We start from the raw sequence: 16,856 nt of genomic DNA, 5'->3' as shown, positions 1-16,856 counted from the left end.
GCAAATGGAGCAACTGACAAAGGATTAATCTCCAAAATTTATAACCAGCTCATGCAGCTCAATGACAAAAAAACAAACAACCCAATCCAAAAATGGGCAGAAGACCTAAATAGACATTTCTCCACAGAAGATATACAGACTGCCAACAAACACATGAAAGGATGCTCAACATCTTTACTCATTAGAGAAATGCAAATCAAAACTACAATGAGATATCATCTCACACCAGTCAGAATGGCCATCATCAAAAAATCTAGAAACAATAAATGCTGGAGAGGGTGTGGAGAAAAGGGAACACTCTTGCACTGCTGGTGGGAATGTGAATTGGTACAGCCACTATGGAGAATAGTATGGAGGTTCCTTAAAAAACTAAAAATAGAACTACCATATGACCCAGCAATCCCACTACTAGGCATATGCCCTGAGAAAACCATAATTCAAAAAGAGACATGTACCAAAATGTTCATAGCAGCCCTATTTACAATAGCCCGGAGATGGAAACAACCTAAGTGTCCATCATCGGATGAATGGGTAAAGAAGATGTGGCACATATATACAATGGAATATTACTCAGCCATAAAAAGAAATGAAATTGAACTATTTGTAATGAGGTGGATGGACCTAGAGTCTGTCATACAGAGTGAAGTAAGTCAGAAAGAGAAAGACAAATACTGTATGCTGACACATATATATGGAATTTAAGAAAAAAAAATGTCATGAAGAACATGGGGGTAAGACAGGAATAAAGACACAGACCTACTAGAGAATGGACTTGAGGATATGGGGAGGGGGAAGGGTAAGCTGTGACAAAGTGAAAGAGCGGCATGGACATATATACACTACCAAACGTAAGGTAGATAGCTAGTGGGAAGCAGCCGCATAGCACAGGGAGATCAGCTCGGTGCTTTGTGACCGCCTGGAGGGGTGGGATAGGGAGGGTGGGAGGGAGACGCAAAAGGGAGGGGATATGGGAACATATGTATATGTATAACTGATTAAATTTGTTATAAAGCAAAAAATAAAAAATAAAAAAAAGAAAACAAACAAACAAACAAATGATCTATTTACATTGATTCAGATTCCTTTACAGTAAACCTGAGGTCCAAATAGTGTCATAGAAAAATTGTACCAGACAGAATTATACAGGCAAGGAAGATTTTATGAAAGACTACTGCAAAAGGGGAGAGAAAGAACGCAATTCCATGGAAACAAAAGCAAGAGAGCTCTTAAGCATTGACATGAGCTGGTGAAAAAGTACTGGGGGACATTAGGGGAAGGGTAGGTCAATGTGATTAGGCCACTTGTGTTTGCTATCATCACTTCTCTTCTCACTTCTCTCTCGAAGTTAGTCTCCTACTCTCCCATAGAGACTGGGAGATAGGGGCCCTATCTCCCATGATTACATTTAAAAATGATGGTTCTCAGGTCTTTGAGAAAGATATCCCTGAGATGTTAAACTGACAAGAGTCTGGGAAATGATTTACATCTCAAAGGGGTACAAAAGAATTTGCAAATTCAGGTTTTCTAAAGTGAATGCTCTAAGAACATGGAGGTCAGGGGCCTATAGTCATGAAGAAATCTGTCTAAAGTTAGTCAAGCTGAGGGAACATTAAGGCTGTCTTAGTCAATAAGCACTCTGTAAACTGCTTTCATTTATGAGGCCCCTAAGTTATTTTGTGGTTTACTAAAATTATTTTTTATTATTATCCTAGGGCTAACAATTAAGGCACCACCTCAGAGCTGACTCCAAGAAACAGCAGTTAAGCTCTCCTTTGAAATAAAAAAAATTAAAAAAAAAACTGAGTTGTAAAACATTGCTATAATTTATCAAGAGTAACACAGTATACTGGTGAATTACAAATTGGAGTAAAATACTTAAAGCTTTAAAAATAGCACTGTATGCACATTTAAGAGGGCTCCTTCTAATTCCCACTAATGATGATTTACTGTGGTAGTATTAAGCATAATATGCCTTACTAGGGAGACTTAGCTTTTTCTTTTCTTTTTTCTTTATCTACCAAACCCTTTGCTACTCTTCTGAATTAAGATAAAAGGAGTAGAAAACAGGAATAATATTGGTAAAGGGAAGAAAATCACAGAGAATTTGAGAGTATTTAAGAGATTTTCCCCTATTTAATCATCAAATGGGTGAAGTATAATTCTATTAATTCTCCAGACATATACTTAAATGATGTGAATCAAAATATCAAGAGAAAAGGAGTGATATATTTTCTTGATTGCAAGTGGGTAATTGAATAACTGTGTGCTGATAATTATGGGCTAGTGTGTTCATCACTGAAAACTACGGGGGAGGGTGAAGTACTTTCAATGTGTGTTGCAGCAAAAAGAAATCTATTGGACAAAATCATCATTAGCATATCTTGAAGAATCTTGAGGTTCTTCCTAGTTGTTAGCTCACTATAGCTATTTATTTTCAATATTCTATGGTCTTTCATTGAAAAAAGGAAAATGTTAATATTCTGAAGTAAGAATTACTGTGGTGGAGCACGTTCAAGTCAGACTTCACACACTGTACAATGTGAATACTCAAATGCAAAACTGCTGAAAACAGCATTATGAGGCTTTAGGACAGTTCATTATGGTAGGCTTTGCTGCCAACGTGATCTTGAAGGCAGTAGAAAAACTATGAGTGTGTATTATAATTACGTGCTGTAAGAGTGTATCATAATTATACTGTACGGGTGTATTATACTGTAAGAGTGTATTATAATTAAGTGCTACTGCTATGTTTGTGGCTTCCAGAAAATGATTAACAGCGCTCAGTCAGATAATTAGAAATGTGGACCACACAGATATTTCTTTTAATTTGCTAGAATTCACACCCTAGTATAATTGCCCCATTCTCTTTGTATTTGGGGGGATGGTGCTTTTAGTTTGAAATTTATAGTATATGTAACATCTTGTTAATAGACAGATCTATATATTACCAAGACTTTGTCTTCTGATTTCTTTAACACCTTAGCCATCAAGTAATGAAAATACAGATTATACACACACATACACATACATATATATGTGAAAGGCATACATATGGATGAAAAATATACATTAGATATATATACACACATTTTACATATCATGTAGATATAGACCACATCACATCTATCACTCTCTATCCCTCCCTCCTCCTCCTCTCTCTCTGTATCTATCTATTTATATACACACACACACACACACACACACGTAGATAGATAGCTATACATACACACAACTATACACATGATAAATCAACTATATCTATCTCTAAATACATACATACAGAGAGCAAGCTCTCCAAGTAATACCACATATCTTACACAGAAATCCACAGTAATTAACCCTCTTCCTTATATCCTTATATTGTGCCTTTGGACAATAAAGAAACTTGAACCCTAATAAAGACTTGTTAGAAAAGTCACCCTGTGTTTTCTTAAAACCACAGGTTTCTGAGGACACATTTTCTTCCAGAAACAAAGTTTTACTTGATGGTTTTGTCTGCTCAGAAACACATTTAAGCTTAATGGAGGAGAAGAGCAATGCCTATACAACTAAAAGCCTTGTTGACCTAGTAGGAAAATTATTCTTTGATGAAATGTTTCTACCAATCTCCCCCTTGGATGCAGTGACTGTTCTATGTATGTGTTCTCTGAGATTCTCTTTACTTGTAATATTTTCGACGGGGCTGTGAGTACGGGTGGTAAGGGGACCACAAGGAGTTTGTGTTATTTTCATTTCTCCATTTTCACAATCTATGCAACTATAAACATTTGGAACAAAATGGCTACATGTCTTCTTTAGCCCAAGCCCTACGCATGTATGCACTTAAACATACATATTCATAGGCTCAAGACAAGATCAAGTCTCTACGTAGACATTAAAAGACAAGTATTTGTGTAAACGAATGACTGATAAATAGTTCATTTCCATTTCTGAGGAGAATCCAGATAATAGCTTTTGGAGCATTACAACACTAAAGTGGAGTCTAGGGATGTGATGGGATTCTTTGATAAATAGAACGATGGGGTCCAAGGAGATGAGATTTGCAGAAAGAAATTAACTCAATTGATGTCTGAAAAGACAAGATATGTTCATTTTTCTTCATCCCTCCACCCTGGCTTCCTTTGTTTTTCATTTTCAAAAGTGCTATCATTGAAAATGCCTCCCAAGTTGACTTCAGGGTGTGAAAGTAATGGAGGAGATTGTGGGAGAAATTCCAGATACCAGTGAACTCTGAAGCAGAGAGACAGAAAGAAAGATGGAAATACCAGCCACAGAAGGAGGGAAGTAAATATCCTTCTTAAATGGTTATTTCTAATCACTGCTTGTATTTTTAAATGAAACTGTTGTATTATAAAGATTCTATTGTTATTTTTATTGGAGTATAATTGCTTTACAATGTTGTTAGTTTCTGCTGTACAATGAAGTGAATCAGCTATATGTATACCTATATCCCCTCTCTCTTGGACCTCTCTCCCACCCACCCCCATTCCACCCATCTAGGTCATCACAGAGCACTGAGCTGAGCTCCCTGTGCTATACAGCATGTTCCCACTAGCTATCTATTTTACACATAGTAATGTATTTAAGTCAAACCTAATCTCCCAATTCGCCCCACCTTCTCCTTCCCCTCCTGTGTTCACCTGCCCGTTCTCTACATCTACATCTCTATTCCTGCCCTGCAAATAGGTTCATCTGTACCATTTTTCTAGATTCCACATATATGCGTTAACATACGACATTTTTCTCTTTCTGGCTTACTTCACTCTGTATGACGACTCTAGGTCCATCCACATCTCTACAAATGACCCAATTTCGTTTCTTTTTATGGCTAATATTCCATTGTATATATGTACCATGTCTTCTTTATCCATTCATCTGTCATTGGACATCAAGGTTGTTTCCATGTCCTGGCTATTGTCAATAGCGCTGCAATGAACATTGGAGTACATGTGTCCTTTTGAATTATGGTTTTCTCAGGGTATATGCCCAGTAGTGGGATTGCTGGGTTTTTTAAGGAACCTCCATACTGTTCTCCATAGTGGCTGTATCAATTTACATTCCTACCAACAGTGCAAAAGGGTCCCCTTTTCTCTACACCCTTTCCAGCATTTATTGTTTGTAGATTTTCTAATGATGGCCATTCTGACCGGTGTAAGGTGATACCTCATTGTAGTTTTGATTTGCATTTCTATAATAATTAGTGATGTTGAGCAGCTTTTCATGTGCCTCTTGGCCATCTGTATGTCTTCTTTGATGAAATGTCTATTTAGGTCTTCCGCCCATTTTTTATTTTTATTTTTTTATTTTTTTATTTTTTTATTTTTTTTTTTTTTTTCAAAGTTCTACAAAAAGGAATTGTATTTACAAATGACAGGAACTAAGCAAATACATCTAGCATCGTCTGGAAAACTTAATAGCACGCCACAACTTAATATCACAGTCAATATGCATAACAGAACCCATAATTATTTTTGTAATAATCAAGCCAAAAGCAAAGAAATAAATGAAGCAATATAAAAATGAAACAGAAAAAGACAAAGGAAAGGACCGGAAAACGTTTATGATAAAACTGAAACGGCTTGAGAGACCAGTTAAGGCCCTGAAGTCTTTTTTGTTTTTGTTTTTGTTTTGAACAGGGAAGCCCTGTCACTAACCCCTAAGATGCCCTGGTGATCTGCAGATACCTCAGATCTTCGCTCTTCCCCCAGAGCGCCCTCTCACTGAAACAAGGTTTAATGCAAAGTACAAGATGTGCAGAGAAGATTCAGGCAATCTCCCCATCATGGGACCCCGGGGTGAAAGCAACGCCTCTATCCTACAGCGGCTTCTAGGTGGTCACCCTTTAATGGGCCTCCGAGTCAGGCCCTCGGTATTCAAACAGCTGCGGAGTAAAATGCTGTGCCTGAAACACAGTCCGCACACCACGCAGGGCCTCGGTTCCTTCACTAACGGGGAACTCCTCTGTCAGGAGGCTTCCAAAATGCAAATACGACCTAGGCTTCTCAGATGGATTTGATTTCAATCAAAATTAGTGCCAAACAAAAATCTTTGATATGTAAAATGTCTACTCTAGTGAATAATAAAGAATCATTCCCACAACCATCCCCAAAATGTTATCTTCCAAGAGGTTAAAGGAAATAGCAGATCTGTAAATGTTAACATACCTGCTGTAAAGCTGAAGACAGGGAGAGACGACAGTTAAGGGAATCAAATGATCAGAACTATAACCCATAAGATCTTGGGAAAAGTTCACATTTCATGGTCTTTAATAAAGCAAGGCTGTTGTCATCCTCATCTGGAAGTATTTTGAAAGTTTATAGTTGAGTGCATATTAAAAGCACATTTCACCAATAAATTTTCACATGCTGAACATATTAGCAATATAATTTTTAAATGAAATCTAAAAATATCGAATAGAATTATGTACAAAGTGAAGGCGCTTGGTTTTTACATGTTTTCAACCATATTACATATACAATTAACCCACTTTAAGTTCATAAAAATCCAATCTTCATTGTATGTGATTTGGTGTACAGATTTGCTTCTTTTAAATATAGTTTAAGATTTATGTAAGCATGCACAATTAAGTGAATATGTTACATAACCAAACTTGTTTTTGGTAAGAAAGCGGAATAAGTACATGTTGTTTTTGTTGTGACCCACTGTAACTGACGAGTTCACGCAGCCCCTGCTACAAGAACAACTGCTGTCTATTTTTAAATAATGAATAATCTGCTCACAGGTGTCAGTACGTGTGTATGTGGATATTTATGTGTGTGGAGAAGAAATGGAGTAAATTCTCTGACAACATTTGTTTGTTGTTCTTAATTAATCTCCAAGGACTTTTTCTTTGGCCATTTGTACATCATCTTTGGAGAAACGTCCGCTCGGGTCCTTTGCCCCTTTTTAAATCTGGTATTTGCTTTGTTGTTGTTGCTGTTATTGTTGTTAAGCTGTAGGAGTTCTTAATATATTCTGGATATTAACCTCGTATCAGATATGGGATTCCAAAGGATTTTTTAAGAGCAGCAGAAGTGAATGCCAAGGAGGACGCTTAACTCAAATCATGATTTGCCCCTGGTGACTGTTTTCTGCTACTGCCAGGCCTTTGTTACCCGCAAACTCTAACAAGTGCAGCCAAGGGAAGGCCCATGTTACCTGTTCCCTAAAAAACTAGGTTCTTGAGAGCACTTAGATAAGATGGAAGCAAGATGGAGTCTGGAGAGATTCTAGGACCCTCTTATTAGAGAAGATCACAAGTAAAATGGATAATTCACATAGCAGCTAAAAAGTTACATCAACTCATTCTATGCTAGGATCACGGAGACAAAATTTTTTTAAAAATGCTCTGTTTTAAAATCTCTCAAGAAAATACTGGCGGCAACAGTTTGATTAGTGATGTAACTGAATATGCCGTGCAACAACTAGAAATAGTAATCCAGCTAGCAAAGAAAAAAATATCCCCGCTGGGGCCAGAAAAAATGACCAGCCATACAGCACAGAAGGGGTGAAATCCAAACAGTCTTTCATTTTCATGTTTTTGTAGCTTTCCATGTCAGCCACTGCCTGGACCCAGATGACATACAGCAACACCACCAGGGAAAACAGGATGCCTGCGGCGATGTAGGAGCCTCCTCCGGCTTTATAGAGAAGATGGCTGGCGAAGGGGGCTGCACAGATGATCAAAAAGCTCGCAGTCACCACAGAAACTACCCCAAGAAGCATCAGGACCGCCCAGAAGCCACGGTAAATGACTGCAGAGTCATAGGAGGTCGAGTTGTGCTCTCCTCTCATGAAGGGATATGGCGACAGGTAAGCGTGCGTGCAGTTCTTCAATGGTGGCTGATTGGTGTACCAGAACTGCCAGATATTGGAATCATTCTCTTCCACAATCCCATTAAACCAACATCTCCAGAAGAATCCTTCATGGTGGAAAGTGACGTTTTCTATCAAAAGGACAGCGAATGTTCCAGATTCTGGGGCCGTCGCGGGCCCCAGAGAAAGCGCTCGCAGCTCTTGTGGAACCCTCACAGCTCCAGGAGCCTGGTCCACACTACGCCCTCCTGTGTTTCAAGCCCGCCCATTTTTTAATTGGGTTGTTTGTTTTCTTGATATTGAGCTCCATAAGTTGTTTGTATATTTTGGAGATTAATCCTTTTAAATTCATCCAGTAGCTGTTAATTCAGTGCCTATTGTGTGTCAGGCTCTGAGAATTCTGTCCTCAGTCAAGGGAAACAGACAGACTCTAAATACTTGTTACTCGGTGTGTGCTCTGAGGACTACAGTACTGGCATCACCTTGACTCAGAATCTGCATTTTTCACAAGATCTCCATGTAATTCCTATGCACACAGAAGTTTGAGAAAGACTGCTTTAAATATATGACTATGGAAGTGTGTAAAACAGATGTACCTTGACACTAGGAAAGCACAAAAGGAGGAGCTACTAAATTTGAGGGCTAAGCAGACAGACTTTACTTTGTAGCAATAAGTTAGATCTGAAGAATGCATTGGAGTTAATCAAGCAAATGTATATGATGAAGTTGGATAGTGATCTGAGCAGATGGGATATGCCTGTGAAAGTTCAGTTTGGGTGGAAGTTAAATGTAATAAAGCAAACAGAGATGGATGACGGTAAGGGGTGTGCGTGCGGACTAGTGATAGATGGTTTGATAAACCAACTAAGGATTTGAGACTTTACCCTTTGAGTAATGTGGAGTGAGTCACTGATGGTTTTTAAGCATCTGCTTTTTAGGACATGGAGAATGGTTTTGAGGCATGCAAGATGGCAGCAGAAAGATGCCCTAATCTCAGCACACAGGACCCAATTTCTTCAAGCCTGGGGTTGTGTAAATTGTATCTTAGTTCTTTTTTTTATTTCAAACATACAGTATTTGTCTTTCTCTGTCTATCGGGGGTCACAAATCAAGCCACAGTAAATTTAAGAAAACTGAAATCATATCAAGCATCTTTTCTGACCACAACGCTATGAGATTAGAAATGAATTACAGGGAAAAAAACATAAAAAACACAAAAACATGGAGGATAAACAATACGTTACTAAATAACCAAAAGATCACTGAGGAAATCAAAGAGGAAATAAAAAAATACCTAGAGACAAATGACAATGAAACACGACAATCCAAAACCTATGGGATGCAGCAAAAGCAGTTCTAAGAGGGAAGTTTATAGCTATACAAGCCTACTTCAAGAAACAAGAAACATCTCAAATAAACAATCTAACCTTACACCTAAAGGAACTAGTGAAGGAAGAACAAACAAAACCCAAAGTTAGCAGAAGGAAAGTAACCATAAAGATCATGGCAGAAATAAATGAACTAGAAACAAAGAAAACAATAGCAACGATCAATAAAACTAAAAGCTGGTTCTTTGAGAAGATAAACAAAATTGATAAACCATTAGCCAGACTCATCAAGAAAAAGGGGGAGAGGACTCAAATCAATAAAATTAGAACTGAAAAAGAAGAAGTTACAACAGACACTGCAGAAATACAAAGCATCCTAAGAGACTACTACAAGCAACTCTAGGCCAATAAAATGGACAACCTGGAAGAAATGGACAAATTCTTAGAAATGTATAACTTTCCAAGACTGAACCAGGAAGAAATAGAAAATATGAACAGACCAATCACAAGTAATGAAATTGAAACTGTGATTAAAAATCTTCCAACAAACAAAAGTCCAGGACCAGATGGCTTCACAGGTGAATTCTATCAAACATTTAGAGAAGAGCTAACACCCATGTTCTCAAACTCTTCCAAACAATTGCAGAGGAAGGAACACTCCCAAACTCATTCTGTGAGGTCAGCATCACCCTGATACCAAAATCAGACAAAGATACCACAAACAAAGAAAATTACAGACCAATATCACTGATGAATATAGATGCAAAAATCCTTGGCAAACAGAATCCAACAACACATTAAAACATCACACACCACGATCCAGTGTGATTTATCCCAGGGATGCAAGGATTCTTCAATATACGCATATCAATCAATGTGGTACACCATATTAACAAATTGAAGAATAAAAACCATATGATCATCTCAATAGATGCAGAAAAAGCTTTTGACAAAATTCAACACCCGGGCTTCCCTGGTGGCGCAGTGGTTGAGAGTCTGCCTGCCGATGCAGGGGACATGGGTTCGTGCCCCAGTCTGGGAGGATCCCACATGCTGTGGAGGGGCTGGGCCCACGAGCCATGGCCGCTGAGCCTGCGTGTCCGGAGCGTGTGCTCCGCAACAGGAGAGGCCACAACAGTGAGAGGCCCGCATACCGCACACACACACAAAAAAACAACACCCATTTATGATAAAAACTCTCCAGAAAGTGGTCATAGAGGGAACCTACCTCAACATAATAAAGGCCATATATGACAAACCCACAGCAAACATCATTCTCAATGGAGAAAAACTGAAAGCATTTCCTCTAAGATCAGGAACAAGACAAGGATGTCCACTCTCACCACTATTATTCAACATAGTTTTGGAAGTCCTAGCCATGGCAATCAGAGAAGAAAAAGAAATAAAAGGAACCCAAAACGGAAAAGAAGTAAAACTGTCACTGTTTGCAGGTGACATGATACTATACATAGAGAATCCTAAAGATGCCACCAGAAAACTACTAGAGCAAATCAGTGAATTTGGTAAAGTTGCAGGATACAAAATTAATGCACAGAAATCTCTTGCATTCCTATACACTAATGATGAAAAATCTGAAAGAGAAATTAACGAAACAGTGTCATTTACCATTGCAACAAAAAGAATAAAATACCTAGGAATAAACCTACCTAGGGAGACAAAAGACCTGTATGCAGAAAACTATAAGACACTGATGGGGGCTTCCCTGGTGGCGCAGTGGTTGAGAATCTGCCTGCTAATGCAGGGGACACGGGTTCGAGTCCTGGTCTGGGAGGATCCCACATGCTGCGGAGCAACTAGGCCCATGAGCCACAACTACTGAGCCTGCGCGTCTGGAGCCTGTGCTCTGCAACGAGAGGACGCAATAGTGAGAGGCCCGCGCACCGCTATGAAGAGTGGCCCCCGCTTGACACAACTAGAGAAAGCCCTCACACAGAAACGAAGACCCAACACAGCAAAAATAAAAAAAATAAAAATAATTAAAATTAATATAAGACACTGATGAAAGAGGATACCAACAGATGGAGAGATATACCATGTTCTTGGATTGGAAGAATCAATATTGTGAAAATGAATATACTACCCAAAGCAATCTACAGATTGAATGCAATACCTATCAAATTACCAATGGCATTTTTTACAGAACTAGAACAAAAAGTCTTAAAATTTGTATGGAGACACAAAAGACCCCGAATAGCCAAAGCAGTCTTGAGGGGAAAAAACGGAGCTGGAGGAGTCAGACTCCCTGACTTCAGACTATACTACAAAGCTACAGTAATCAAGGCAATATGGTACTGGCACAAAAACAGAAACATAGATCAATGGAACAAGATAGAAAGCCCAGAGATAAACCCACGCACCTGTGGTCAACTAATCTATGACAAAGGAGGCAAGGATATACAATGGAGAAAAGACAGTCTCTTCAATAAGTGGTGCTGGGAAAACTGGACAGCTACATGTGAAAGAATGAAATTAGAACACTCCCTAACAACATACACAAAAATAAGCTCAAAATGGATTAAGGACCTAAATGTTAGACTGGACACTATAAAACCCTTAGAGGAAAACATAGGAAGAACACTCTTTGACATAAATCACAGCAAGCTCTTTTTTGACCCACCTCCTACAGTAACGGAAATAAAAACAAAAATATACAAACGGGACCTAATGAAACTTCAAAGCTTTTGCACAGCAAAGGAAACCATGAACAAGACAAAAAGACAACCCTCAGAATTGGTGAAAATATTTGGAAACGAATCAACGGACAAAGGATTAATCTCCAAAATAAACAGCTCATGCAGCTCAGTATTAAAGAAACAAATAACCCCATCCAAAAATGGGCAGAAGACCTACACAGACATTTCTCCAAAGAAGACATACAGATGGCCAAGAAGCACATGAAAAGCTGGTCAACATCACTAATTATTAGAGAAATGCAAATCAAAACTACAATGAGGTATCACCTCACACCAGTTAGAATGGGCATCATCAGAAAATCTACAAAAAACAGATGCTGGAGAGGGTGTGGAGAAAAGGGAACCCTCTTGCACTGTTGGTGGGAATGTAAATTGATACAGCCACTATGGAGAACAGTATGGAGGTTCCTTAAAAAACTAAAAATAGAACTACCATACAATCCAGCAATCCCACTACTGGGCATATACCCTGAGAAAACCATAATTCAAAAAGACACATGCACCCCAATGTTCACTGCAGCACTATTTACAATAGCCAGGTCATGGAAGCAACCTCAATGCCCATCGACAGACGAATGGATAAAGAAGATGTGGTACATATAGACAATGGAATATTACTCAGCCATAAAAAGGAACGAAATTGGGTCATTTGTTGAGACCTGGATGGACCTAGAGACTGTCATATAGAGTGAAGTAAGTCAGAAAGAGAAAAACAAATATCTTATATTAACTCATGTATCTGGAACCTAGAAAAATGGTACAGATGAACTGGTCTGTAGGGCAGAAGTTGAGACACAGATGTAGAGAACAAACGTATGGACACCAAGGGGGGAAAACCGCGGCAGGGTGGGGATGGTGGTGTGCTGAATTGGGCCATTGGGAATGACATGTATACACTGATGTGTATAAAACTGATGACTAATAAGAACCTGCAGTATAAGAAAACAAACAAAAAAACAACTAATACTAAACTTTCTTTGGGTTATTTGTATGGAAATATGTTAATATAAATGTTTCAGACGCTACATGAAATTTCTAAAAATCTTATATGCTCTGGTATAATGTTATAAGTTATAATTCTAGTTATTACTTTAAAATGTATATCTCAGAAATAACTAAATTTCCTTGTCAATTGCATTATTATGAACTTTCATCAAAACTTTAACTGTGGTCAGTTTTAAGTCTTTTGTCATTTACAGACAGTTCTGGGTGTACTCTGATGCTTTTGCAAAAATGTTCGTATAAAAGGACTTCATCTTCAAGGAATTCATGGGAAAGACTCTGATAAGTACAGGTTTCTGGTAACTGACTATACTGCTGAACTGAATGAATAAGCATTTTCACAACTCTAATGGAAAACCGATGAATTCATAAAAGTGCTAACAAAAGATCAAGATAAAAAAATTAATTACATGGGACTGAGTGAACTGATGAGGATGTTTATAATTTTTGTGACTTTCTGCTTGAATAAAAAAAATCCCACAAGGACTCAGATGCAAAAAATATACAAATCAATTTTCACAGCAAAGTAAAGGAGCTGTTACAGTGGAGGATTACTGGACTGAATGTCAATATTATGACATAGTATGAGTGTGTTTCGTGTTTGGTAAATGCAATCAATGTTGCTTTTGTTGTGGTCATCCATTTACAATGCTTGGTGTCAGTTTATCTCTTGTAAAAATAAAATGCAGTCTGGGGGCCTCCCTGGTGGCGCAGTGGTTGAGAGTCCGCCTGCCGATGCAGGGGATACGGGTTCGTGCCCCGGTCTGGGAGGATCCCATATGCCGCGGAGCGGCTGGGCCCGTGAGCCATGGCTGCTGAGCCTGCGCATCCGGAGCCTGTGCTCCGCAACGGGAGAGGCCACAACAGTGAGAGGCCCGCATACCACAAAAAAAAAAAAAAAAAAAAAAAAAAAAAAAAAAAAAAAAATGCAGTCTGTGTGTGTGTGTGAAAAAAAAAAAAAAAAGAAAAAATGGCTGACCCTGATCTCCACCCCTACCTCTATTCCCACACAAACAAAAACCAGACAAACCAGTGGGCCCTTCTGTCCTGACCGGCTCAGTTTTTTTTTTTCCCATTCCCTGCATCCAGAAACTTTCCTGTTAACTATTATTCTCTTTTGTCAAGCTCCACTGGCTGCTGCTACTACCCGTGCACCATATCCAAAGTTGGACTTCCTGGTTTTCTATGTTGTTCTTTCTCCTGTGTACCACAACTTCTCCCATAAGTATTTGTTGGAGTCCATTTTTTGGGAGGTGGAAAATCAGTGCACGTCCCCTCTCTCTTGCTCAAGCAGTTTCATCCCATCTCTCTCTGGGTTAAAGGAATAGTCTGATGTAATAAAAAGAGGTTGGGCCAGCTGTTGGGAGACATGAGCTTTATGAATTACAGTCCCAGTTGTATTTCTTACTAGCAGTGTGACCAAGTTATTTATCTTCTAGGGGCTTCAAATTCCTTGTCTATAAAATGGGAGAATATTGTACCTGTATCATCAGATGGTTGTGAGAATTAAATGAGTTGACAGATGTAAGGTACTAGGAACAGTACCTGGCACTCAGAAAGCTACTACCATTATTTATTAGTGCAATGCTTCATAATATTTACATGCTAGCTAAATGAAACACTTCCTATGCACATCTCTTTCCTAAGGAAGTCCTCACTGATTTTTTTCTTCCCACACTCCTGACAATGTTGAACTTTACCCAAATCCGATGATCCTGGAAAATAGCAAAGGTTAAGAAACTCCCCCCTCCTTTTGCATTCCGGGAAACAGCTTACTACAAGAAACCACCCTTTTCCTTATGACTTAGATATGACTCGTGGATGCACCTTTGTTCACCTATAACAAGGCCAGTCACAGACCCTTAAAATTCCCACTCTTTGCCTCATAAATTATCAGCTGTACTGTTGTCCCCACTGATTAACCAGAACAAAGTGCTTGTTAACATATTTTGGTTAAGATTCTCTCCTTCCCCCAGGCCCCTAAGCTTTGACCTACCCTCAGCCTGAGCTAGCATGCAGCCCTTCCTTAATAGCCCTCCCACAGACTAGGCTGGCCTCAGGGTAAAACATTCTCTGATCTTCTGTCCCATCATGCCTCTCCTGTTCATCCCACTTCCTCATGCCCTGTTCTTTCTAGCCTTGTTTTCTCCTCCCTATAAAAGAAAAACTCTTTTTGCCTAACTCTTGAGAGGCTGGCAGATCTTATACTCAGAATGAACTCCCTATAGCAACAGTCCCCCTCCTCCTCTGGCAACAGTCCCCCTCTTTGCAATAATCCATCCAACTAAAGTCCTTATCAAGTCAGAGTTTTTTAAGTTTGACACTCCCATGTCCAAATTCTTGCTCTCCTTGAAGAAGGACTTCAAATTCTACTTGTGCAGGAAATTTTCCATGACCATTCCAGATTCCCACCACCCTTTATGACCATCTCTCTTATACTGCACTTCCCAGTTTGCATCCGATTGTTGCATAATTTATCTCTTCTGCTCAATGATAACTACCCCAGGAGATCTTTGACTAAATAATTCTTCGATTTATCACAGTGCCTAGCACAGTACACAGTACTTAGTTTTTGTAAAGTGAATGAAGAATACACTCAGTACATCTACAGAGTCTATCAAATGGAAGTAGACAGTAAGATGCATTCAACTAACAGGACACTTTTAAGCTATTATGTCATCTATGGTACAATTTAAATTAGATAATATATGCAAAGTGCTTAGAATGCTGCATATAGTAGGCATTCAATAAATGCTAGTTATCATCATCAACATCCTCTTTTCTTCTCATCTGCATTAAATGAGATACTCATTTAGTGGAGAACACCCAACTTATATAATCATCATAGCTGAAATTAACCAGGGAGTATTAATTAATTTTTTCTCTCATATAATTTTTTTTAATTAATTTATTTTTGGCTGCGTTGGGTCTTCGTTGCTGCGCGTGGGCTTTCTTTTTAGTTGCGGTGAGCGGGGGCTACTCTTCATTGCCACCCGCGGGCCTCTCATTGCAGTGGCCTCTCTCGTCTTGGAGCACCGGCTCTGGGCGCGTGGGCTCTAGAGCACAGGCTCAGTAGTTGTGGCACACGGGCCTAGCTGCTCTGCAGCATGTGGGATCTTCCTGAACCAGGGCTCGAACCCGTGTCCCCTGCATTGGCAGGTGGATTCCTAACCACTGCGCCACCAGGGAAGCCCTCTCATATAATTTTTTAAAAATATAATTTTACCATGGTTTGTATCACAGTAGTGAAAATTGACTCTGACAAATTCTGGTGTCAAACAACCCCTTGCGACCAGAATAGACATATAGCTAACCTATTGTTGCTTTTAGTTTGTATTTTTTTGTTGTTTTATATACCAGAGGATGGAAACAAGCTTTTATTGAAAGTCCACTGCATGCAATGTACTGTACTGGGTGTCTAAATATAATTTAACTCTCATCACAATTTTATGTAGACCAAAAAACTTAACTCCGAAAGTTAACTTGCCCATGGAATTATTTTGGGAAAAAAAAATCCAGATTTAGATTGGAACCCAGGCATTTAATTAAACAGTTCTTGAAGGAATGAATGTTGGTTTATTGGCTTTTGGAAATTTTGCTCTTTCAAGAATAGCTTTCTGCCCCCCCCATACTATGAAGAGATACACCATTCAGGAAACTTGCTAAAATCAGAATAGTGTAAACTTTTAAACATTTTATTGCATTAGAAAGTTTTAGCTCTGGAAGGAACCACAGAGTTCCCTAGTGTTGGAAACAGGATCATAACTGACATCACCTCACTCTAACCCAGACTCTTTCCACTATATGGTACTACCTCACATAATTTATAAAATCCTCTCCTTCTCATTTTTTGGACATGTGAGTTGTTTCTAGCATTGTGCTGTGACAGATAACACTGCAAAGGGACAGCGTAATGACAACTTCCTCCCTGCCAGCCACCTCCTCTCTCAGATGAATACTTAGGACACACACCCTCCTCGAGAAGACCAGGGAGTTT

General features: G+C 39.0%; 2 protein-coding genes across 3 annotated transcripts in view; both read right to left on the bottom strand.

Moving 5' to 3' along the window:
- The window catches only part of IL1RAPL1 (interleukin 1 receptor accessory protein like 1), a gene marked incomplete at both ends in the record, with an annotated part of 1,135,095 nt that overhangs the window by 517,786 nt on the left and 600,453 nt on the right, over nucleotides 1-16,856 (bottom strand). The gene's annotated exons all lie outside the window — the stretch shown is intronic.
- LOC307069084 (transmembrane protein 182-like) lies at nucleotides 7,393-7,794 on the bottom strand (the record flags this gene model as incomplete). Of its 2 annotated transcripts, XM_079727214.1 has the most annotated exons (2): nucleotides 7,393-7,613; nucleotides 7,746-7,794. In XM_079727214.1, the coding sequence occupies 2 exons, from the start codon at nucleotides 7,792-7,794 to the stop codon at nucleotides 7,393-7,395; spliced, it is 270 nt and encodes an 89-aa protein (XP_079583340.1). The 2 variants fall into 2 exon arrangements, with proteins under 2 accessions (XP_079583340.1, XP_079583339.1); XM_079727213.1 differs by having other exon boundaries at nucleotides 7,393-7,794.

Source organism: Hyperoodon ampullatus (assembly GCF_949752795.1).
Source record: "Hyperoodon ampullatus genome assembly, chromosome: X".
In the NCBI taxonomy this organism is placed as follows: Eukaryota; Metazoa; Chordata; class Mammalia; order Artiodactyla; family Ziphiidae; genus Hyperoodon; species Hyperoodon ampullatus.
The sequence above is the reverse complement of the archived record's forward strand: the minus strand, read 5'-3'. Positions and strand labels throughout refer to the sequence as shown.